The 25269-nt window shown below is 40.4% G+C and overlaps 1 protein-coding gene across 10 annotated transcripts in view; it reads left to right on the forward strand.

Moving 5' to 3' along the window:
- Positions 1-25269, forward strand: part of SHANK2 (SH3 and multiple ankyrin repeat domains 2) — a 688250-nt gene that overhangs the window by 440279 nt on the left and 222702 nt on the right. For all 10 annotated transcript variants that reach the window (XM_075927688.2, XM_075927690.2, XM_075927695.2 and 7 more), the window contains one exon: positions 2988-3063. In XM_075927688.2, the coding sequence (XP_075783803.2) occupies positions 2988-3063 (76 nt within the window). The remainder of the gene's footprint in view (positions 1-2987; positions 3064-25269) is intronic.

Consider the following 25269-nt stretch of genomic DNA (forward strand, 5'->3'; position numbering starts at 1 on the left):
TTACAGTTAACCTCTCTCAAAAATGTACACCTTATTTCCAGTCTGAATTTGTCTAGCTTCAGTTTCCGGCTATTGGATTGTGCTGTACCTTCCTCTGTTAGAGTGAAGAACCTGTTACTAAATATTTGTTCCCTATGTAGGAATTTATAGCCTATAACTAAATCACCCCTTAATCATCTCTTTGTTAACCCAAATAGATTGAGCTCTTTGAGTCTGTCACTGTAAGGCATGTTTTCTAATCCTTCTGTCAGTCTCATGGCTCTCATTTGGACACAGTATTCCAGCAGCAGTCACTACAATCTGAAACATTAGAGGTAAAATGACCTCTCTACTCCTACTCAAGATTCCCCTGTTTACACATCTAAGGATTGTGTTGGCCCTTTTGGCCACAACATCCCATTAGGAGGTCATGTTCAGCTAATTATCCACCGTGATCCCCAAATCTTTTTCAGAGTCGCTGTTTCTCAGGATGCAGTCTGCCAACCTGTAAACAGGGCCTCTATTCTTAGTTCCTAGGTGTATATATTTGCATTTTAATACAGCTAAATGTATATTGATTGCTTGAGCTGGCTTCCCAAATCGTTCGGATTGCTCTGCATCAGTGACCTGTCCTCTTGATTTGTGGCACTCCCTCAATTTTTGCATCATCTGCAAACTTTGTCAGACATTTTATGTTTTTATCTGTGAACAGGAAGAAAACCTAAAATAGTATGTGGCCAAGAATCAATCCCTGGGGGGCCCCACTAGAAACACATCCACTTGATGATTTTCCATGTACAATTGTATTTTAAGAGCTATAAGTTAGCCAATTTTTAATCCATTTCATGGGTGTCATGTTGATTTTATATGTAAGCGTTTTAATCAAAATGTTGTGTGGTTCCAAGTCAAATGCTTTACAGAAGTCTAACTATATCACATCAACAAGGTTAATTTTATCTAACAAATGTGTAATCTCATAAAAATCAAGTTAAGTTGACAGGAACTATTTTCCATAAACCTATGTTAATTGACATTAATTACTCTCCTTTCATTTTGGAATCTTTTGTGAGCCACTCAGTAATCTTGCCTTGGCTCAAAGGCCTGTCAGCCTGCCAATAATTAACTGGTCATCCCATTTATTCTTTTAAAATATCGGCTTTCCCCCTCAGTTTTCCTAGAACTTCTGCAGAGCTCTAAGACATATTGAACATCAACCTTAATGGACTAGCAAGCTTCTAAGCTAGCTCTTTAAGAAACCTTGAGTGCAAGATATACAGACTTGTTGATTTTTAGTGACTGACATTAGTACTGGTTGCACCTCTAAAATCTGGGACTCTCTTGTCCGGCAACATCCATGGTCTGGCAGGACCACAGATATTGCTGGATCAAAGGGCTGGGCTGCAGCTGGGGAGCGCAGTAGCAACGGGCCGATGTGGTGGAAAGGAAAGCCCTCCGCTGAGGCTGCAGGCAGTGGGGCCAATGCCTGGAAGTGTAGCCCTGGCCAAGTCAACACAGCAGGGAGCACAGCCCCACCCAAGCTGGAGGAAGCAGTGCCCAGGAGTTCAGCCCCTGCCAGGACCGGTACAGCTCAGTGGGGAGCGTGTCCCTGGCTGGGCTGGAGACAATGGGGCCTGGCTTCCCCAGCATGGTGGGGAGCACAGGCCCTTCCCCTGACAAGTACAGCCTGGGCAGAGCTGGGGATGGAGGAGCCAGCGGGGGAACCAGGCTGACAGCCAAGAAGGGAGCCTTGACCTCCCCTGGTCCAGTAAACGCCGTAGTTCAGGGCCTCTCAGATCCCAAGGGTGATGGACCAGAGAGGTCCTCCTGTAGCTGCTATTTAGTATTCTTCTGAGATAATGCTATCCTATCATTTTTTCCCAACTGCAGAACAGAAATAAATTATTTAATGCATCTCTCCCTTTTTTTTTTGCATTATAACTGATAATTATTCCACCATTTCCATCTAGTTATGGACCAGTATTGGTGTTGGGATTCTGTTTGTTCCTGGTATATTTTTAAACTCCTTTTTATTGATAGGTTTTGCTGTACGTCTTCAGAGAATAACTGCACATTATTATCTACGTGTGATGCTAAATTTAAACCTTCACTTAAACTCTTATTAATATTGATTTAATGTTGATGTGGTGATAGGCTCTGGAAAAGTGAATGGGGGATTTATTTGAAAAGAGTTTGTCATCCTGCAGATGAGTTTGCTGCTGCCACCCTTCTGTAGGTTTTATGTTTTCCACAAAGGGGTCTCCCAAGCTGTAACATGGCTGATTTGTCAAATGGCTTTTTGGCATATTGCTATGCTTTATCCCTTTTGCATTCCAACAATATTGTTCCTTTTATGGATACAAAGGGGGTACAAATTTCACACCAAGGTTTTCTTGTGTGATTTGTTTGGCAACGATGGATGAGAACACATGTATCTCGTGTTTTTTAGCATAATTTTTTTTTTAGCATAATGAATTATTCAGATGATTTTGATTGGGACCTCAAAGTCCAAAAATGTATTTTTCATTCTTCTTGTTACAACTGCTACTAAAAAGGGGTTGGTATTTTTAGTCCAATCTAGGAAAAAAATCAAATTAAGATTGGTTGTCAGGAGTTACCAGATGATGATAACTGCTTCATCAAGTAACTTGGAACATCAAATCTTTGAGTAAGGAGAATTTTTATTTGTAAGTGATGTATTCGAAGAAAACTTACTGCTAATCTTGTGGTGGGTGTGTGTGTGTGTGTGTGTGTGTGTGTGACAGACAGTGAAAGCAAGAAAGTGAGTGTAGAATATCTATATTTTTATCTATTCGAAAATTAACATTTTCCTCACCTGAAACACTTGAGACAATATTAATACTTTCTGAGGCACTGATGGTTTATTTTTATATAAGACCGAGAAAAAATACTTGTTTTCAAATTGCAAGAGAGAAGAGCAATAGATTATTTTTCCTTCTGTAAATATAGAAGTATTAAATCCTTCTTTTGTATTTTCCATCTTTATGCAGAAACTCGAACGGATAGAACAAAAAAATTATTTAGGCACTACACAGTTGGATCATATGACAGCTTTGATGCTCTAAGGTAAGATGGCTTCTTTTCAGCTATCAATATTCAGATTACAGTAATTTGTTTTATGCTTAAAATCTATAGTTACAAAAGTAAGATGTAAAGAGGTTATGTCAACATATTAGATATGAAATAGGTCTTCAAAACTCAGCCAGGGCAACTGAATCTACTTCAGCACTAAAGTTTCTCTAAAGAGGGAGAACAACGAGGAGTCCTGTGGCACCTTAGAGACTAACAGATTTATTATTAATAGAAAGGTAGCCGTGTTAGTCTGACCTTGGTGAAACAAAAGGAAAAAATATGTAGCACTTTAAAGACTAACAATTTTATTAGGTGATGAGCTTTTGTGGGGCAGACCCACTTCTTCAGATCATGTTCTTCAGATCCTATTTATTAGGGCATAAACTTTAATGTGTAAAACACAGTCCATCCGATGAATTGGATTGGAAATTAGAGGCAGGTGTATATATAAATAAAGTAAAAATTTAAGAGGGAGGTAATTAAGGCTTTATTCCACAAGATTCTGACTCTTCCCTGCTGTTTCTGAAATCTGTGGGAGTTCAAAATACTCAGTGCTTTGTAGAATTGGGCCTTTGAGGGTGATCTTTGCAATGTAAATGGAAAAGTATCTGGTTACAGGAACCACAAATCTTGCAAGAGGGCCACGTTTAATTATTTAGTTTTAAGGAGCATTTCTGCATCTGAAACAAGTGAATCTATTAAATAGAATTCAGTTTAAATGTAAATTGTGAGATTCTTTTTAACTTGTTGTTTCTGCTGAGTATCCATGTTTGTTTAAACAGAGTCCTCCTTATTCCTCATCTCTTTCTCTCCCCTCTTCTCCCTCTCTCACACACCATGAACATGACCAACATCTGGCAGTGAGGGTGATGTTGCAGCCCAGAAACTGAATGTTATCTTTTACTATAACACTGGGAAGATAATAGTGGCACGTGGAAAATGTTTAATTTTTCTCTGGTGTGATGGCCCTCTATTTTCTTGTCCTGACTATTTAATTAAAATTACATTTTTCAACAAATGTGCACTACCTTTACCAGTGTATTCAGAAGTTCTGAAATTCTGTAACTTATTAAAGACCTAGTTTAATGCAGTAAATACTTCGAAAATATTTGCTTGCAGCATAAGGTGATAATACTCTACTTTCTTAGCATGTTAAACTCTCATCCTTCTCCTGAAGGTTAGTGGATAATTTTGCTGTTACTGATGAAGCTAGTTAAGCGACTGACTGGTGGTGTTTGGAATTTTTGGTTTTAATCAACTTCCTTACACCAAAATCCCATCCTGCTCTCCCTCAATAGGCATACACTGCTGAAAAGGCAGCGAGACTAGTGGTATTTCTCTACACATGAGTGTAAGCATCTGCATATGTTAAGTTATACTTTGGAAAGGTTTATCATGTAGAATAATGCTTTGGTGTCATTGCTGGTGGATGTGCAACTATGTGGCTTGACTGCTCTTACCCTATCTTGCATGTGTCTCCTGCAGTCTACTACAGCCAATGTGTGGCAGGTTACAGAACAGCACTTTTTATATTCTGACTTAGCGGAAGAGAAAGCAGTTTCAGACCTTCCCATAGCTCCTTTTGTGGTTAGGCCCATTACTGGAGCTTTTTACAGGAGCCAGGATTGCACCTACATGGCTGTAAAGATGCATGAGATAAAATATACTAACAAGGCTTTTATACTCTGTACACTGAACTACATAAATCTATGACTCCCCTGCTGCACTATGAGATGCTAAATATTTAAATACCTAGTAGTTAAAATGCCCAATAATAACAGATTTGTTTAAAGATTCAGGGTGTCTTTATTAGTGGTCTGTAAAACTCAAGTGATGGGACTATTTCATCTAAAGGGGATGAAGCTGTTCTGGTAATACTAGTAACTTGAAAATAACCAATATAACACTTATGGGTGTGAAGAGCTTAATTTGAGGAAGAAGTAGAGGGGAAAGATTTTCCTTGCTTAATTGGTTTAATAAGTATGATGAGAGAATTGAAGGAAAGGGTCATTGATACCCAGTGAACCCAGAGCGGGGTTCTACATCAGAAATGCTCTAATATTTAATTCCTAATCTAGGGTATGTTAAGAAGAGAAGGGAGACAGCAAGGATAGTTATGCTCGGGGGAGACAGAAAAATAGTTATGCTCAGGGGAGCGGAGGTTCCCTCTTCCAGTTCCAAAGGTTACCAAACTGGACCCACTAGGAGTAGTAGTGGCTACTATGCTGTGTAAATGAAGCTTTAGCGAATAGGGAAAAAATGATCAAGAATAAGGTATGTTCATTGCATATGCATATGTAAGATCTGTTCATTTTCTGTATGCAAAAAGCTAGGTTTTTTTCCTATTGTATAGAGCAATTCCATTAAGAGAGGCAAAGCTGGTGTTTTAGCTCATGTACCTAGCAGAGCAGTGTACAATACCATTGCTATTTCTCTTCTGCAAAATGGCATAGATCTAGGCATGATTTTAAATAGGTGCCCAGTAAACCTCATTTCCTTGAACCTGCAACACTAAGTACAGCTAGAATTTTAAGAAACTGACTGTCAGGGATTTATACATCTAATCCGTGACACCAGTGTTGTCCGCAATCTGTGGGTGCAAAAAAAGGAGCCATACTAAAAACTAGCTGTAACAGAGGTATTTTTTGTGTAGGTCCAATAGATGCAGATTCCAAATTAGGAGGGCTCCAGAAGGGGGGAAAAAATAGTTCTAGGGTAATGTACTCTTGAAAGCAGTCTTGCTCCCAGTGCATAGTTTTCAGATTTGTACCTTTCTTTGATCACTTTCGCAGTCATGAATCCTGGCAGTAAGGGGAGAAACTATAGTGCAATGACTAGTTATTTTCAAAGTAATTGTTGCTTTTATAAGATAAGCAAGTTGTTGTGTAAAACAGGATTGAACCCTAAGCAGCACTTTGATTTAACTCCTGAGTTATTTTTCAAAGGTGACTCGGCTTTCACACGTGTCCCTTTCAGTGTCTTGAATACTCTACTGAAAGTCCCCTCACTCTTTTTTTTAAACCAGAGCAAAAAACACTGAGCAAAAGAATTAATACATGATTAAACATTCAGATTAAAAGGCTAATGTGTATATACACCAAACTTCTTGTATATCACATTTTTCATTTTAGACAGGTGAAATTTACTAAAGCACACATTTTCGTGATTCATTAAACATCTTTTCAACTGTGAAGAGGAGGTCAGGTATGCCCTAGCAGATTGATAGTTTATAAGAGGTGTGGGATGTTTGCTGAGAAACGTCACCATGTTTACCAATCCAAAGATATCTAAACAAGTGGCAAGTGATGATTTTTCATGTGAAATTAACCAGGTGTACCCCCGCTCGTTCTTCTGTAGTGACGGCTGAGGGAAGTGTTCTGCTACCATCTGTGTCTTAGTCTACATCTGTGATACGTAACATTTGTCATTTTCGGTTTAAGTGATACCAAAGCTTGGATTACCATGGTTATGGGATTATTTTAATATTACATTACGCCTGATGGTGATTGAGAGATCTTTACAATGATCTTGAGCTTTAACTTTTCAGTGACTACACTTGGTGTACGTCTTTTTACTTGCATTGAGAGTGTTCTACGAGGAAAAGCAACTTACCTAAGAGAGAAATCTGATTTTGTATGTGTGCTGCAATTAAACCCCTACAGCTGGCTGCTGTCAGGTGACTTGGACTAGGTAGTTATTTAGCCAAGCTCTGAGGCCCTTCCCTCTTGCAGGTTGCAGATCTTGGGCTGCTACCCAAACCAAAATATCTACTCTGCAATTAAACAGTCTCCCTACTCTGAACCCCAGGAGTGTAAATCAGCTGACATGGACCAGCCGCAGGTGTTTAATTGCAGAGTAGGCATAGCCTTATAGCCTTTAGAAATTACAGTGGTAATGTTAGTATGGCTATCATGAGCCAATTAAATAGGCGACAATCAAATATTTTCAACTCGCTCCCAAAGTTGTGGTTTAGTTTAATCAATATCCTTCAACACATACAAACAAAGGGTAGATGAGATAAAAGGGGGTGGGATGGGAGAAGAGACATTCTGTTATTACTAGATGTAATAGGGGGGTGTAGAGTTGGATTATCCAGTGGAAGCTGACTTTGGACAAGCAGGAATAAATAGCTTGTCCCTAGATGTTAGGATCTTGCCTCCATCTCCCATGATTTCAGCAATGTGTTTTGACAGCCAAAATTTCCCCCTCCCTCTCAGTAACAGTATTGGCAAAGGCAGCATCAGATAAATTGGTGGCAATCATTTCCAGGATAGCTAATGTGCATTGTCAAAATCAAAGAAACATCATGATCTCAGGCTCTATTTGGTGCCTATTACACCAACAACTTAAACCTGAAAGTAGAAAATGTAAATTAAAAGGAACAGCCCCCCAACATACAAATTGAGATAAGTCCCCATCCTCAGCCCTAGCGAGTCAGGGGTTTGTGTCGTCTCTTAATTAGTAGAAGATTTCAAAAGTCGTTTTCCCTTAAGTTCACAAAAACATCAGACCATGACTTATCAGGAGAATGTTTGTTTTGTATAATCCAAGTGCACCATATCTTTAGGGAAAAATGTGCATTTATCTAAAGTCCTAATTCTTAAAGCAAACACTTAAAATATATTGGGCCTTCTCCAAATGACTTTGGTCAAAACTCAGGTCATCTCATAAGTCAAGGAGGATCTGTTCTCTGGCATATTCAAAAAATCCAAAGTAAGATTTGGTTCAACCCAAACAATTAAAATATTTCAGAGTCTTCAGGGGGGTAGCCAAGTTAGTCTGCACAGGATAAACTTAAAAAGCAACAAATAGTCTAGTAGAACTTTATAGGCTAACAAAACATGTAGATTTTGTTAGTCTATAAAGTGCTACCAGACTATTTGTTGGTTTTTAAAATAATTTCAGTAAATCAAAACATCTTGAAAAATCTTCGTTTAGGTTAAATAAAATGTTTGTTTTTAATTAAATCAAAGGAAATGAATAATAAGGCTCAAATGGTATCTTCCTCATGACCTTTAAACCTGGTGCTAGGGGACTCCCCTGGGAATGGGATACCTAGGATTAAGAACCCATGCTGGAGCAAGGACTTGGACCCAAATGCCCTAACCACTGGCCTATCAAGTGTTTTGATGTGGGTTTCAGCTTCTCATGCTGAAGCTGCTAATATTTTTATTTCAGTGATTCTGTAGCAGCTTTATGCAGTCTTATTACTTTCCATTATTTGGTTATTTAAAATATTTTGAGGGTAAATTTTAATTCCTACAGTTGAATTCTCCACTAAATTTAGTTTGATCCGTGGTCTGTAGCCTGTGTAAGTTACAACTTTCCTGAGGAGTTTCAACCCTGACATGCAGTATTCAGAGCTATTTGATAACTGGTTAATCATTAGACAATAACAGGAGAAGTATTTGGCAAATTATTCATTGTAACTTAGGTTTAATGTCTGTGATTGCTATTTGTGAACTTTTCCTCTATTGTGTGGCAATAATGATAACCATGGGAAAGATTGTTTCAGTAGGGTTTATGTAGGTATCAGCACATTTTATATAGGTCACTTTATTGTAGTCCTTCACAGAATTATTTTTGGCATTGTTGAGTTAAGAAGGTACTTGTCCTGCTTGCTGCAGGCTTTGTGTAATATTGAGAGAGCAGGGAATGAAAGCTTATTGTGCCCTAGTCACTTGCCCTATCTGTCCCACTAGCTGAGCAAGGAGTGTCTAGTGTAGCAATAAGACTTGCAGCCTTCTTGTGGAATGAATAATGTATTATGCTGGCTTCAATAGCCGTTGCTTTTGAAACAGACACAGTGATTTAATAGCCAAATTGTTTCTCAATCACTTTCTCAGCAAGAGGTGAAACACATTCCTTGGTAAATAAGAAAATAAAATCGTCCTAAAAATTTTTAAAATCAAGAACCGTTTTCAGATGGCAAAGCAGTTAAAGTTCAAACAAACAACAACAAAAGCTGATAAGCTTTCCCAGTTGCTTCATGTTCAGCTGTTTGTTAGGAAACAGACATAACACACCCCAGACATCGCCTGACATTCCACACATGTTCCTCTTTCCAGGTCTTTCCTCTTTTCAGGCTTTAAATTAATCTCTATTCCGCTTCTCCAGGTAATAAATCTCTGAATTGAATTGCTTTACTCATCACATCTACTGTTACTACTATAACTTAAACAGGGCTCAAAGGCTTGGGACTGAAGTACCATCATGATAGGCCCTGTACAAATGTGTAGAAAGACCAAGTTCCTATTTGGAGAAGCTTACAATACAAAAAAGTGACAAATCAGTATAGTGTACAAACATAGTGAAGAGGATGCTGTCAGGCATATATCCTGTTAGTTCTTTGTCTTTACCTGTTTTATTATTAATTATTTTATTATAAAACCTCAGGGTTATTTTTCATGTGACGGCATCTAGAGTTAAACTTAGAGAGTTGAAAGGAAAGGGTTCTGAATGTAAAAAGAAAGTGGGTAGGTGGGAGAAGGGGTGAGCTGGGAGAGTGAAGGTGGACAACTGAAAGGTAGCACTTGTATGGGCTGTGGGGAGGTGAGAGTGGTAGATGAATAAGCAGTAGCAACACGGTAAAAAGGAGAATATGGAGGCACAGTATCAGAACGGAGTAAATCCTAGTTGATTCTTATGGGACTATGTGACCTCGGTGTGATCTCAATCAATTTCTCTCTCAACCCGTGCCATGAGCAAAGTGCTTCAGTTTGGAGCATGGTGCCACATTGACTCTGCAGGTGCCAGCCATAGTTGATTTGCAGAAACTATATATGAGTCAGACAGCATTTGTCTCAGATTTCCTGGGCTGCCACTCTGCAGAGGCCTCAGGAAAGAAGAGCAGCAGGAGGCAGGGCCATGGAGAGGAATAGGGTTTTTGCGTGTGTCTTGGTTTTTGTATTGTAGAATATATATCATAATTGAAAATAAAGATTTTTGGGGCTTATAATGAAAATGGTTTTGCTTTCTTGTGCATCTTCTAAAAAACATTACCTCTCACCCTGTCATATATGCTACGATAGCTGACCTTCTTAGGTTTATGATTATAGAGCATGCCCAGTGAAACTGCTGAAATAGGAAGTAAAAAGGTCTGTGATTTGCATGCATCTTTTTTTCCTGCATCTGTAATATAAAAGTACAGATGTACATACGGGAGATTATTAAAGAAGGACATTGCCATCAAGGTTGTGAGGCTATACAGTGATTCTAGGCCTTCAAAATTAGGTGGCATTTTTGGCATTGGTCTTTATGGCTCAATTTCCTGTGCGTATCATTCTTACTATGGCACTGTCAAGGGGTAACCCCCCCCCTTTCTCCTCTGTCCCGAAGGATTGTGGGGCAGGAGCGGACCCGCGTTAACTTCACGGACGGGCCCCGCCCTGCCCGCTGACGATTTACTCTAGGCCCGCCATCAGGGTAAGGTTCCTACGTACCGGAGGTGAACCCCGGTACGGCCTGAACCCCCCATTCCTTCAAGGGGCTCCTGTACAGTTCTGACTTATACTCAGTCTGTTTCCCATCAGTCCCCCGAGCGGGAGGTTGTTCCTTAAGGTTTCAATTGGTCTAATAGTGGCTTGAGTCCACGGGTGTGTCGTAGAGGTGCTCGGGCCCTCCCGCACTCCCGAGCCCTGTCCCCAGGACCCTACCAGAATGGTGAGGATTGCATCATCATCTCCTCACCACCCCTCTCGGGGCTTGTTGCTGGCTGTCCGTGCCGGCGCACCCCCATCCTGGGTCTCCTTCCTACCTCCACTAGAGGCTGTGTCTGCGGGGCAGCAGTTCCCGAGGTGGCGCTGGTCCTTCCAGCCTCTCTTCCCAGTTCCACAGTTGGGGTGGAGGGCTCAGTGTGTCTGCCATGTAGTTGGACCCCTCGTGACCTCGGAGGCTTCGGGCACTTTCCGGGTTGAGGCTCTGGTCCTGGCCCTCCTCTACTCGGTCCTCTGTGCATTCGGCCCCTTCTGGCTTGAGCCCAGGATTGGCGTTGGCCTCCGTCGCGCATCCGGTGTTCCCCTACACGCTGGCACGGTTGCCACCGGCTCCTGCTGGTCCCGCCCAACCTCCAGGGTCTCCAGCAGCCCCTCTCTGCCCTTGGGTCATGGCCGCCTCCGACCTTGCCCTGGCATTCGCAGCTCCTCCCCCAGAGGCGCTGATGTTCCTTCCCCCCAGCTGAGCCTGTGCCGCGTTTAAATGCGGCCGCCAGCTTCCTGCGCATGCGCAGCAGCGTTGAAGGATGCTTCCCAGCTCTCTGGTCTCGGCGGGGGCGGCCAGCCCACCCGAACGCGGAAAAGGGGACGAGGCTAGCTCGTCAGAGGCACCTAATACTTTTCAGCAGCGAAGATTATATAAAGCATGTATGTTCTATTCCAGATAACATGATAGTCTTAATTCTTAGTTTTGTTGGACTGGCATCCCTTTCACTGGGAATAAGAAACAGCAGATTAAAAATTAAGTTCTTACAGTTTAATTATGTGTAGCATTAACTATTTTCTGGGCTAAGTTGGTCACGCACACAGCTTCAAGGGGGCAATTTCTAAAAGAACCTGTGATGGATAGGAGGAGTGCTGGTCAGCACCTGGTCGTTAAGGGGTTAAACTCAGGTAGCTAGTAAGGGTGTTGGCAGGGAAGCAGAAGAACCAATAGAGATAGTACTGAAGTTTGAATTGGATATAGATACATGGTCTGCTCTTCCTTTTGTGGGGATTTTAAAGAAAAAGACTGGAGAGAACAGATGCAGGGTTTGGAATTACCATGCCTATAAGAAATATTGGACATGGAAGTGAACAGGACCTTGAAGTACAGATCATCATGTCTCGTGTAGATGGAAAAGTGTATCTAGTCACGATCAGGGTTGTTGTTTTTTTTAGGGCTGTCAATTGACCTACGTTAACATCTGCGATTAACGTAGGACAGGATTAACACATTAATTTTTTAACGCATTAATGCTGTGCTGCCCCTTTGAAGTGCCGTTCTGGCACTTTAAAAGAGTAATGCATTAGAAGCCGGGGACTCCAGCTGATCCCCGGCTCCGCTGTTGCATAGTCCCTTTAAAGTACCAAAACAGCACTTCAGAGAGGCAGCACAAGCAGAGCTGGAGATCAGCTGGAGTGCCCATGAGTAAATGCACCCACTATGTTTGGAAGACATTTAAACTATAAATAAAGGATGGATTAGGCCTAGACGGAGAAGAGAGAACCTCCATTAAAAAAGACCAAGCAAAAATAATGATGTAGGAATAAAAAATGGGGAAACTTATCTAACATGTCTAATGGATGGCATGTGTAAATTAGATGAAATGCCAGGCATATCCAGCTTATAGAGCAGGCTCAGCAGCCAGCCCAAGGTGATACTGATTTGTCATTTGTCGTTATGACAGGAACAATATTTTCATAATAGTGCTTGCATCATTTCTTCTGAACCACATGCTTTCCATCAATGCCAGACTAGAATGTCCCTTATTTTTACCATTTTTGTCACTCACCCTTATTATTGCCAATTCACAAACATGTTATTTTCTTGCTGTTCACCATCTCTCTTTTTTGCAGCCTTTTGGAGAGATTCTATCACATGAGATCTTGTGTCAAACAAAGATGATCAAAAGGGACAGTTGTGGGAAGACCCACTTTACCGTTTGCCCGGATACAACACTTTGCTCATGTTTGGAAAGAACCTTAGCCCAAATAGATTTGCAGCTTCCCTCCACCTCTTGAGATTCTACACAGATTGAAGTGCAGAGATGCAATATGTACACTGAGTGAACATGTTCTTTGAAGTTTTCCACCCCAACTTTCCAGACACAGAGTTCAGATAAAAATCCAAATCAAACCCTAATATTTTGTTCTTTAGTTATCTGTCACAGTCTCCGTGATCAGTTTTCTTTATGGCCACTTAAGCTTAATGGAGTAACCTCTTTTGGGCAGGATTGGATGAGGTGTGCAAAAATAAAATTTGGATGCCAGGTCAGTCTAGTTAATAGAACACTGGACTGGACTCAGGAGACCTGTGTTCAATTAATAGCTTTGCTGTGTGTTGTTGAAGTCATTTATCTCCCTGGGCCTCATTTACACTGTAAAATAAGAATAATTATACTGCCCTCCTTTGTAAAAGTGCTTTGAAATCTACTGATGCTATGAGATCTAGGTATCAATAATAATCCTTATTTTAGTGTATTAAGATTCAGTAGCAATTCCTCTTTTTTTTCCAAGACTTAATGGCAAGAGCAGTAGGGACTATGAAGGCAGCTGTTTTTAGGTAGGTAGAAATACCAACATCTGAAGATGACCAGTAAATGCCCTAGTCTGTTTAAACCATCTGGTCCCCACATTCTATACTTTTGGAATCATCATCTTTGCTCAAGAGTTATCGTGAAAACAATGCTGGAGTGGATCGCTCAAATAACTGATTACGTTTCTAGCAGTAGGTTACTTTACAAACAAAGATCGGAGTGAGTAGTAGCTAGAAGTTGTAACTGTCTGACATTTTGCATGAGATGTACAAAATAAATGGAAGGATTCTGTCTCGTCTTCACTAGATCGGGATTTGATAATGAAAACATCACATTAGGTACTACTAGACATCCCTGTATTCTTCACCCCTAGTTTGTAGCTGTATTTCATGTATGGCACTAGAATTCCTGTTGATAACATTTGAAAAAAAAATAGAGCAATATATCTGTTCAAACTCTGAGGAATTGATCCTAGAGCCCTGAGAGTAACAAGTATATTATGCATGTAAGCATCACAGGAATAACTATAGGATTACAAACTCAACATTATTTTCCTCCATTTGCCATATATGGCATATGTGTCACAAAAATTAAATCAGAATTTTTATATGTGATAAATCTTGTAGAAGTTGATGATAGGACATAGTGGGTTTTTTAAAATCTTTTCTTCATTTTCTGTTTTTGTAGACAGAACATTGCATTTCTATACCCTAGGTTAATGAGCTTGGAAACTATGGTAATTTGGGGGAGGAGGAGAGAACCCCAAACTAATGTCCAATTCAACTGACATTCTTCCTCCTTCAACAAGGCAAATCACAAAGGGATAGATTCTTTTCCTATTGATTGCCACCTGTATCAATATTAGCTTAATCCTTTGGATGGTCTGGCTGGCTGTTCAGTGTGTATTGTCATTGGTGTTCTTATCATCCCACAACAACTTTTGGTGACCATCTGATTGTCAGCTGTGTAGCAGTAGCGTTTGGAAAATGCACTTTGTAATTCCCTGTATCCAAAAAAAAAAAAAAAAAATGTTGACAATGGATAAGAGCTGGTGGAGTCAGTTGCTGGGATTGTGTAAGAATCTCCACATTTCTGATCTTGTCCTGCCACTTCATACAGAAGAGTTAACACAGACTGTGTGAATCAAAAATGTCAGTCATCCATTCTTTAGTGTTCCACAGTGCCCACATTTCACTGTGATACGATTAAGTTGCTATTACTGTGGTTCTTTAGATTCACAGCTTCATAGGAAACTTGATGTAATGACTTCTTCTGAGACACCACTGAAGGGCCCATAATGTGATGGCAGCTACTATGAAACTATCTATATCTTTGAATATATTTAAGCATTGTGTCTCTCAAATACATTTCGTAACTGTTTTTTTTTTTGTCAGCACCAACTATCTGAGAGTTGACATCTGCTTGATATTGTGTCTGGGCAGGTAAATACAATACTCTGTTGGATGTAATCTAGAGGTGGAGGCTGCCTGATGGTAATAAGTAGGGCTGGCCAGTTGGCTTTCTTTTTCTGAATTGATAACCAAACCAGTGCATGCCAGTATTTGTCTGGTAAGGTGCCATAATCTACAGTAAGTTACCAAACTAAACCAATGTCACTGGTGTATTTGAGGTCCAAGTAAAATGGTATTCAGCTCAGTGCTACCAGCAAATGTCTTTTCAAGATTATCCGTCAGTCAGTTAATGCTGATACTACTAGACAATGATGATGACACATCCTTTTGAACTCCTATGGAAATAGGAAAATATATCTACCTTTAATTCAAACATCACTTTTTTGTTTCAGGAGAAGGCTCTTTTATCAATAATACTATTTCCCCAGGAACACTGTATCGCCTGATCAGATCCCACAAGTTTGCTTGAGGTACTGAAACAAAGGCCTGATGAAAACCTACTTAAAAAGTATTAGGCACAGCTTATTACATTCAGCCATCTTCTCAAAAAAGCTGACTCAAGGTAAAAATGTGGTTAGTAGCGGAATGGTGTCACACTAAAGCTGCAGTCACTATCCTGGCCTTTGCCTACGTTATCTTGAATCAGTGATGCATTTTTTTGAAAAGTCTTTCCCCCCCGAGACTGACCACAGTGCAATACATTTATAGTTGCTACATTCAACTATATGGTGCATTTTCAACGGACAGAATAATGCCCTTCCAGGTAGGATGCTAGTGCACCAGATGCCCAGGTAGGATGCTAGTGCACCAGATGGTCTAGCAGAGCCTATGCAACTATGATACCATTGTTTTTAGAAATTTAGGAGTATCATTATAGACTCTTGGTGCTTTCCCAGATTTCAACTTATGGATAACAAACAAGATCTCTTCTTGCTTGAAGCAAGGTGGCTCTACCAGAGCTTCCCATTCTGCTACAAGTATAAGGACGACAGTAGGCAGAAGACAGTTGAGAAATATCTAAAAACAACTTCCCGTTGATGCAAATGATCTTGCAGTCTGGCTAATGCCACCATCCCTATTCTTTATTGGGGAAAAAATGGTGCCACCTTCCTCCACCATCAGTACAAAGTTGACTGGAGGCTGCAGAAACTGACCCAGGTAATTGCCTGTTCTAAACTGGCTCCCTGTGTTGACCACCAATATTCCTTATTTTTCTTGCACATTGACATTCCAGTGTTGAACTCATTTAGCTACTCGTTTTGCTTTTGACACGTGTTCAAATTGCAGTGATCAATGGATGATATTTGTAGGGCAGCTGGTTCAGTACCATGCTGGCAGTGATCAGCACTGAGGCTTTGAAACAATTCCTCTTCACATCAGATGAGAAAAGAAGTGAGATTGCAGTCTCTAAATCTTCAGTGGATTTGAGCAGTTCAGAATGGGAAGCCATTTGATGGTTCATTTCTAATACAAGTTTGATTAGATTGGACAAATTTAGGTGCATTAACTGGCTGTCTTTAGAGATCAAGAGTCAGCAGGATCCATGAGCCAGTCAAGATCTGCACATCTACAAACTCGTACATCAAAGACAGTTGTCTGCTGGCTGTTGTTAATAAGAACATGATTACAGGCCTAGTGCAACAACTGCTATACTAAGTCTGTGAACTTCAGGTAAAGAAAAGCAAATCCCTGATCATTACATCATTGACAATTGCAAGTTTGAACAGTCCCTACCCCTTGTTCTTTTGCTCATCACCAAAGTTCCCTACTGTGCTTAACCAATCTGGAAATTCGTTGCCACCCATACATTACACTTGCCTAAAGTCCTGTCTTCTCCTCTTGGGCTTTAATTAACTACCTACAGCTGCTGTTAACAATCTTGTGCCCACTGGCCAATAAGTGAAAATACAATAGCTAGCTCTTACTGGAGCAAACCGTTGAAGCAATCTGAGAAAAGCAACAGTCCTCAACTTTGTTTTTACGGCTTATTGGCCAGCATACTTCAGATAAGGTGAAACTTTAAGCACCAGCTCTTCAAATGGCAACTTTAAGACATTTCAGACAGTGCTTGAATGTTCAAGGTACCAGTTTTACATTTGTCACCAACATAGAGGTTACTGGAATGGCCCTGTCATAAGGCTTCATTGATCATTTTTGTCTCCGTGGCAGGCATAAACTCGAAGCCATTTTGGCTTCAATGACAATTGACCAGATTGTTGCAAGCATCAGTAAATGTGGATGTACCAACTCCAGGGCATTGTTCTTTTTAAGGTATTACAATTCTGATAATTTATTCCTGTGACACAAATTTGATTAACTCCTTCTGCACACTCTGTCCCTGCCCCAACCATATTACATAAATCTTAGCTTATGATATTGACTACAAGTATGGTTTAGATACAAGTTTACTTGTAGTTACATTTTGTGTCTATGGAAAACAGTGTAATTTATGAGTTAGACTTTGAGTGACAGAAAGATAAACATGAGTGAATCCAAATTTCTCTGTAGAAAACTTGTGGAAAACTATACCTGAGCTATGTCGTCTACAGTATTTTAAAAGATTTTATTAATGAAAATATGTAGCATTTTAAAGAGCAGATCACTTCTTACCACTATGGTGAATTTTCCTTGTATGTTTACTAATCATAAGGCTGGAAAAAATAGTGAATGCTCCCCTATTCACCAACACATTTAATCATTTATAATAAAATGCAAATCCTTTTTTAATCCCCAGAGTCCAAAAATATCCAAAATCTTCCATTAACCCCTTTTGCTTCTACAAAATTGTGATGTATATTCCTATATGGAAAAAGAGGAGACCTTCTTGGACATCTTATTGTACTACTTAATCTCTCTGCTGTGTCTAGAAACTGTGGTGACTAGCACTGAATATATACTAACATATACTACAGATTTTCTTGTGAGATGGAACTGACTGTGGGCTGATGCAATCAGATAAGAACATTTTACTTTATTTTCGAGTGGACAGCTCTACAGCCAGAATATTGAAGGCTTTTAGACCAATGGGGCTGGAAGATGGGCATGCTGCCATGGGTAAACCTGTGAGCAGCAATCTTAAAGCATTCTGCTGCCTCTCATCACTATCTTAGCTGTCTCTAGCACCCAGCCAGCTGCAGAAGTAACATGTGTGTTCAAGAAACAGCTCAGCTACAGAAACAGCTGTAGTATCTCAGAGAGAAAACCTGTGCACACCCTTGCTGTTCTAATCAGCATGAAGCTTTTTTTGTTTTGGTGGCATGGAAAAGGAAGTCATCAAGGGATGTGCACTTTAAAACATTAATGGAAAGGGGCAGTAAACAAAGAAATTGGAAGCGAGGAAATAGATAAGGGATTTGTATTTGTTTCTCAGTAAAATGAGAGATTCCACTGCAAGAGTCTCAAGTCTGCTAGCCATGCCATGACAAAAGGGATACTGATATAGGAGTGCATCACTCATAGACTTTAATTTTAGAAGGGACCATCATCAAGATCTAATCTGACCTTCCTGCACATTTCAGTCCACATTTCAGTCCACCTCAGAAATAGACCCTTAAACTCTGGATGAATTATTGAAGTTTTCAAATGATTTAAAGACTTCAAGTTAGAGAATTCACTATTTACACTAGTTTAAAAGTGGAACATACCTGTGCCCCTTGCTACAGAGGAAGGTGAAAAATCTCCATGGACTCTGCCATTGTGACCGAGGCAGTGGATTTTCTTCCCCTTTGTGCCTGATGTCTCCTACGACTGCGTTAGCTTTTTTTCCTGGACAAATCACATAAGTGGCTCAGTTGCCTTGTGATCACCCTACACACTGTGGTCTTTCTCTTCCTCTGTTGCTTCCAACTGATAAGTCCCCAGGTCATAGCAAAAACTCTTAATTCCTAAATGCCTAAATTTGCACTATTAAATTTCATCCCATTTCTATTATTCAACTTTACAAGGTCACTGAGAGTTCATTGTACTCTGCAAGCACCTGGCTGGCTCAAATCCAATGGCTGGCTGTAAATATATAATCTCCATTATCTTTTCTTTTAACATTAAGGTCCCTTTCTAGCTTTATTTATCACTCTTAAGTCTAGATGACTGTCAGGCTGTGTCCAGACTCAGGGGTTTTTTCGGGAAAAGTAGCCTTTTTCCGAAAAAACTTCCCCTGCGTCCAGACTCAAGCCGCGTTCTTTCGAAATTAAATCGAAAGAACGCGGCTTTTCTTTCGATGGCAGTAAACCTCATTTCACGAGGAAGAACGCCTTCTTTCGAAAGTTCCTCTTTCGAAAGAAGGCGTTCTTCAATGTAAATAGGGCTTCTTCAAAAGAGAGCATCCAGACTCACTGGATGCTTTCTTTCGAAAAAACAAGACGCTTTTTCGAAAGTTCAACGTGCAGTCTAGACGCTCTCTTTCGAAAGAGCCTCTTTCGAAAGTATCTTTCGAAAGAGCCTCTTTTGAAAGAGGCTTGCAGTCTAGACATAGCCTCAGTGTTTTCCATATTTACTACATATTATTACACTTGGTTGTATTGGGAAGTTTTAGAATTCCGAAGTCAGTTTATATTCTACATCTGGGATGGGCAATAATTTTTGACTGGAGGCCACTTCAGAATTTTTTGAAGCGGCCCCGGGCTGCCCCCAGAGAGAACTGCAAGGTGTTCTGAACAGCTGGCAGTTTCCTCTAGGCACCCATGGCCCTGGTGGTGGGAGGAGACTTTACGTGCTCCCCACCTGCAGGCCAATAAAGGCCTGGGGGCAGGGGAGCACACTACATCTGCCCCCACCCTGCAAGGGAGCACTGCGCTTAGTCACCCTACTGCTGAGCAGCAGAGCGGGAGAAGATTTTGCGCATTTCCTCAGGCCAATCAGGGCCTGGGGAGAGGGGAGCATGCAAAGTCTCCTCCTGCCCTGCCCCCGTCTTGCAAGGAGCATGCGGTGCTTCTAAGCCTCACATTCCTTGCAGGGTGGAGCCTGGGTGGGAGGAAACTTTATGTGCTTTCCCTGCCCCCAAGACCTAATTAGCCAGGGGTGGGGGAAAGTGTAAAGTTTCTCGCTTCCTGCCCTCTGGTGTGGCGCTTAAAGTCAACCATCAGGGTTGACTCCTAAGCACTGTGTGCTACCCTCTCCCTAGGTTCTGATTGGCCTGGGAGCAAGGGTGTGGCAGGACCTTAGTGGGCCAGATCAACCTGCTTGGCAGCAGGCCAGATCCAGCCTTTTTGCCCACCCCTGTTCTACATTCTTGATTACACTCTTTCTCATCCATCAATGAAAATAGTTGATAATGGGAAACTAGTTTAGGAAGCTTCCCTTACATCTTGGGGGATGGATCTTCAAATTAATTTTTGACAGCCTCAGATAAAATAGATTCTTCTCGATCAAAGTCCCACACTAAACACACAACAAACCTTGAGACTTTTTGTAATGGGTTCATGAAAGGATTCTTTGTAAAACATCTCAAACTTAATTGAATTATTTTACGTAAAAACTAAATGTATATGGAGGGATCATTAGGTCACTCCCCACCTTCATATTGCAGAATCTGAACACACATTATTGGTTTTGTTTTTTCAATAGTCTCTGATCTCTTTAAGGAAAAGGGGAGAAACTTTAGACTAATGCTGATATTTTCCTTTAATTTCTATTTTGTAAACCTGTGAACTTCACAACTACAGGCACTGCAGACACCAAAGGACAGCTTACTTTAAAAAATCACTGTTCTCTTTGTCTCATTCTTCTCCTACTTCCCAACTAGTATACCATCAGTTACTGTTACTGGCAAGTTCTTCTGTAAAAGGTGGTAGGGATGTTACTGTAGTATGCGAGGAGGATTTGCAGTCTAGTTTCCTGGATATGCCCTAGCATATTTATCCTGATAAAAGGTTACATTTTCCTTCAATGGCATCATGCCTTGAAAAGTAATATATGCTACATAAAAAAATCTTGCTTTTAACAACCAAAAGTATACCTTCCTTTTCTGTATGAAAAGAAGAGTTTGATATAAGAAAAAATAACCATGCATATATGCTGTAAAATGATAAAATCATGCTTCAGAGAAACAAAAATAATAATGCTAAAATGTATCCAATATTTAAGGTCACTTGGGGAACAGTCTTACCAAGACTATACAGTAGAGATGTTAAAGCATTTCCCAAGCCTCTGTAGTTCTCAGGCCTATCACATAATTAATTGCCAAAATAAATAACGAGAATTTAGTATCAACATATGCTTTAAAGTAAGCATCAGCACATTCAGAGATCCCTGCAAGGGGGGTACTGCAGAGAGACTACTACAAGTTTGAAGATAAGTATTGAAGAAAGACAATATTCTACTTCTATTAGGATTATAAGCATTTTGGGCCAGGGACCATTTGTGTACCTTCCCACTTACCTTGAATAGTGCCAAATGCACTCTTGCCACTTAAAAATAATTTATAGCTGCTCAATGAATTATTCTATCTCTGCATTTTGCTACAGTGAATTGCACAGCTGGATGATCAATGGCCAGGGAAATTCAAGCAATCAAATGTAGTCTCTTCATTAATCTTGACAATCTTAATTACTAGAATCAGCCTCTCGTTCCTGAGCTCATTACAGTAAGGGAGATACCTATAAATAGTAAGTCAGATTGACCTATCCCAGCAGTGGCAGAACCTGTATTTCACTGGAATTTCATTGTATCTTGCAATAAAATAGTCTGTAGGAATTGCCTCAAATCTCTATCATATCAGTGAGATTCCTTCCATTCCTCAAGCAGTATTAGAACAAAATGTAGCTGCCTACATGGGTTGTTAAAAAGAATGAAAACTGGGAATCGACACAGAGAACTCCTGTGGGATAGATGAAAGCTAATTTTTTTTCTACCTAGAGAGAGATTAGATGTGCATAAAGCAGCTACTTGCATTTCTCTCTTGCTCTGGGCAAAACACCTACCCTCCCTGTATCCATGTCCCAGTCTGCAAAATTGAGGATAGTTGCATGCCTCACAACATGGTTCAGGTTTAAAAGGAGTTGCATACATGTAAAGGAATATGCTTTATATTAGAAATTTTTTTTTCCTGCATGGGTATGGTGGTTTTCTTTTCTTAAACTCAACAAACACCAACAAATTTAGAATTGGAACTTTTTTCTGCCAGATGATGATAGCTCAAAATTACAGGCTGAATACTGTTGTGAAGTAAAGAGACCTAGGCTAAACCTGTCTTATAAATGGCTAATTTGGAGAAAATATGCGCTCTATCTATCTATCTATCTATCTATCTATCTATCTATCTATCTATCTATCTATCTATCTATCTATCTATCTATCTATCTATATCTATATAAAAAATCAATGGTCACACACTACTGCAGGTGGTTTGACCATATTTCATATATGGTATGTGTCAGATTTAACCAGCACAGTAGTAAGGTAACCAAAGCCCAACATCAGTAATAGATTATTTAGTACTATTGACCTAAAAGCCATAATTTGATGATGGAGAAAAAACTGATATTGCCCTGTCAACTCCTTTATTAAATGCCTCTTACATAATTTCTGTTGAATTCGCTTGTGTTTTACCTTCTGGAGTTTGGCGTTTAGTCGTCGTCATAGCAGGGACCACTCAGTCTCATGTGGAGCCATATGATGCACTCAAACAGCCTGTATAAAATGTTCCTTTTGTCTGTTGGACACTAGCCCTCTGAAATGGGCCTAAAGCACCATGGGTGAGCACTATGGGTAGTTAAAGTCTTGTATGAATACCCTGTAGCTAAGTATTCACACCACCTTCAAGATTGAGCAAGTGCTGCCAAGGCTGCTTGATCCACGATAACGTGACCTAGCTATGTGATGGGCACAGTTCATTCTGCTAGACCTATGTGGACTGTGAGCAAGCTTCCACATGTCTTGACTTGTATAAATTAAATGCATTCAGCATAATAGCTGAAAGAAGCCCATCAGGACAAAATAAACAAAGGAAAGTATATTGGAAACAGTTTAGGCTTAGACATATTGTCATCTTAGAGGAAAAAATGAGTTCATTGCTTATTGATAGCTTCCCTTGCCTGTTCTGCTACAGCGATTGGATTCCTGGCTCTGCAGCAGCAAAAACATCAATTTATTCCTATTCTTTCCCCCTTTTAACTTCTGTTCTGAGACACTAGTTGACAGCCATAAGTTTGAGGCAAGTCCCACTTTCCTACAAGGGATGAGGAGGGAATGATCACAGATTCACTTTCTCAATTTTTTTTTCTCTGCATGGATATTCTTAAAATGTAACAGCATGATTTACAATACTGTAAAAAAGCTATAAAAGCCACTATCTTAATGTTGTTTATTACAACAATCTATAACCACTTGGGTTGCTTAGCCTTGAATCATCTCTTTAGAATTACAGATGTAAAATCACATTTAATTGGTTAACTCTTAATGTTTAACTAGTTAACTGATTAGAGGGAGAGCTGGCTGGGGAGGGGAAGCTGGAGCATGCTCCCTCTCCCCTCCCAGCTATAGGTCAGAGCAACCCCTGCATGCAGCATGCCCAGGCCCACCATGGACAAGGGCTGCTTCAGCGAGGCTGGCATGCCCCAGTCTGTGGTGTGCCTTGTGGGGCTGGAGCATGGTCCAGCCCGCAGTAGGAGGCAAGCTGCTCCAGCCCTCACTGGTTAACCAAACTGTTAAGGGTGATGCTAACCTGCTAACCTTTCACATCCCTAAAGTGTGTAAACTATTTATGCTAAACAACCTGTTCCACCTTGTGTTTTGCAAGGACACTGAGTATCTTTCCCAGAATGGAAGAAGAGCTCTGTATATTTCAGAAGTTTCTCTTTGACCAGTAGAAGTTAATCCAGTAAAAGGTGTTAACTTCACCTGCCTTGTCTGTCTTCTGTGCTGGAACCAACACAGCCACGCCAGCACTGCAAAACAGCATTACCGCTGGTTTAGGAATTTCAGCTAGTTGCTTTGGCACTGGAATGTTGATAGTGAAATCCAAAATGGCGAAAGTGAGGGTGCTAAATTTTGCATGTCTCATCTGATACTTAACTTCATCATCTTTCTACCTATTGCCAGCAGATCTAGAGAAGTGATTATTTCCCTTTATTTGGCTCTGGTGAGGCCACATCTGGAGTCTTGTGTCCAGTGCTGGGCTCCCCACTGTAGAAAGGATGCAGATGCATTGGACAAGGTCCAGTGGAGGGCAATCAAAATGATTAGGGGGCTGAAGCACATGACCTACGAGGAGAGGCTGAGGGATTTGGATTTGTTTAGTCTGCAGAAGAGAAGAGTGAGGGGGATTTGATAGCAGCCTTCAACTTCCTGAAGGGAGATTCCAAAGAGGATGGAGAAAGGCTGTTCTCAGTAGTGACAGATGGCAGAACAAGGAGCAATGGTCTCAAGTTACAGTGGGGGAGGTCTAGGTTAGCTATTAAGAAAAACTATTTCACTAGGAGGGTGGTGAAGCACTGGAATGGGTTACCTAGGGAGGTGGTGGAATCTCCGTCCCTAGAGGTTTTTAAGCCTTGGCTTCACAAAGCCCTGGCTGGGTTGATTTAATTGGGATTGGTCCTGCCTTGGGCCGGGGGCTGAACTTGATGACCTCCTGAGGTCTCTTCCAGCTTTATGATTCTATATCTGAAGTGCCTGTAAAATGGACTTCTGTAAGGTGAAGCTGAGTTATAAGAAATGGTCTTTAAAATATGAATGTGCTAGAGGAAGGTGTCCATTAGTTTTCTTTTGAGGGAGGGGTAAGTGTGATGACACAATCATAGCTCTCTGTTCAGAGCATTTTTCCTTTATCATAATTCCTTCTTCTCTGGGATCTTTTTATAATTGTACTGAAACAGTTTGAATACCTTGCAATAGTGAATGTTTCCCTCCCCTCTGCAACAGAAGCCTTAGTGACTGAATTCTATAGGTGAGCAGTAGCAGCCAATTGTGCTGTTTCAAGGCTCCCTCAAGCATCTCCTTATGAAGTTGATCTGCATGTGTGTAATACTGAGAATTGAATTTCACTCCTAACTTGTATTTATGTCCATCTTTACTAGTACTGTAGTTTTAAGCCACTGCACCACTATATTTTGTAGTACATTTTGTTTGTGGCTAGTAATTTAACCTCTAACCTTGTCCTTATTTGGAAAATGCCATGCAAGTTTTAATGGGCTGGCAGTATTTCTGTCTTTGATAGCTGTGCTTAAATTTGTTTAATTCTTATCATATATTCACTTATTAACCTAATTCTAATTACCCTATACTGATGAAAGAAAGGTGAGAAAGTTCAAGCCACTTAAATCTTTATTGCTGGACTTTAAAATATATAAGTATCCAAGTTAAGCCTGTGGTTAATTGCTTATTTTGCAAAACTGCATTTTCTTTACCCAGTGTCTACTTTTTTCTTTGATGTGAACAAGAATCATAAAGTTACATTTTCTTTAGGTCAATACTGGGCGCTTTTTGCTATTGCCTTGTTGTATAGCATTTCTCTGTTTTGCAGGGAATATGAAATATTTTTTAAAAATTTTGTTTTCATGACTGCACTTGCCTTGTTACTATTTCAGTTATGCAGATTCTTGATGCTGTGGAGATTTGTGCTTG

This window comes from Pelodiscus sinensis, chromosome 5, assembly GCF_052426305.1.
Source record: "Pelodiscus sinensis isolate ZL-2025 chromosome 5, ASM5242630v1, whole genome shotgun sequence".
Lineage (NCBI taxonomy): Eukaryota > Metazoa > Chordata > Testudines > Trionychidae > Pelodiscus > Pelodiscus sinensis.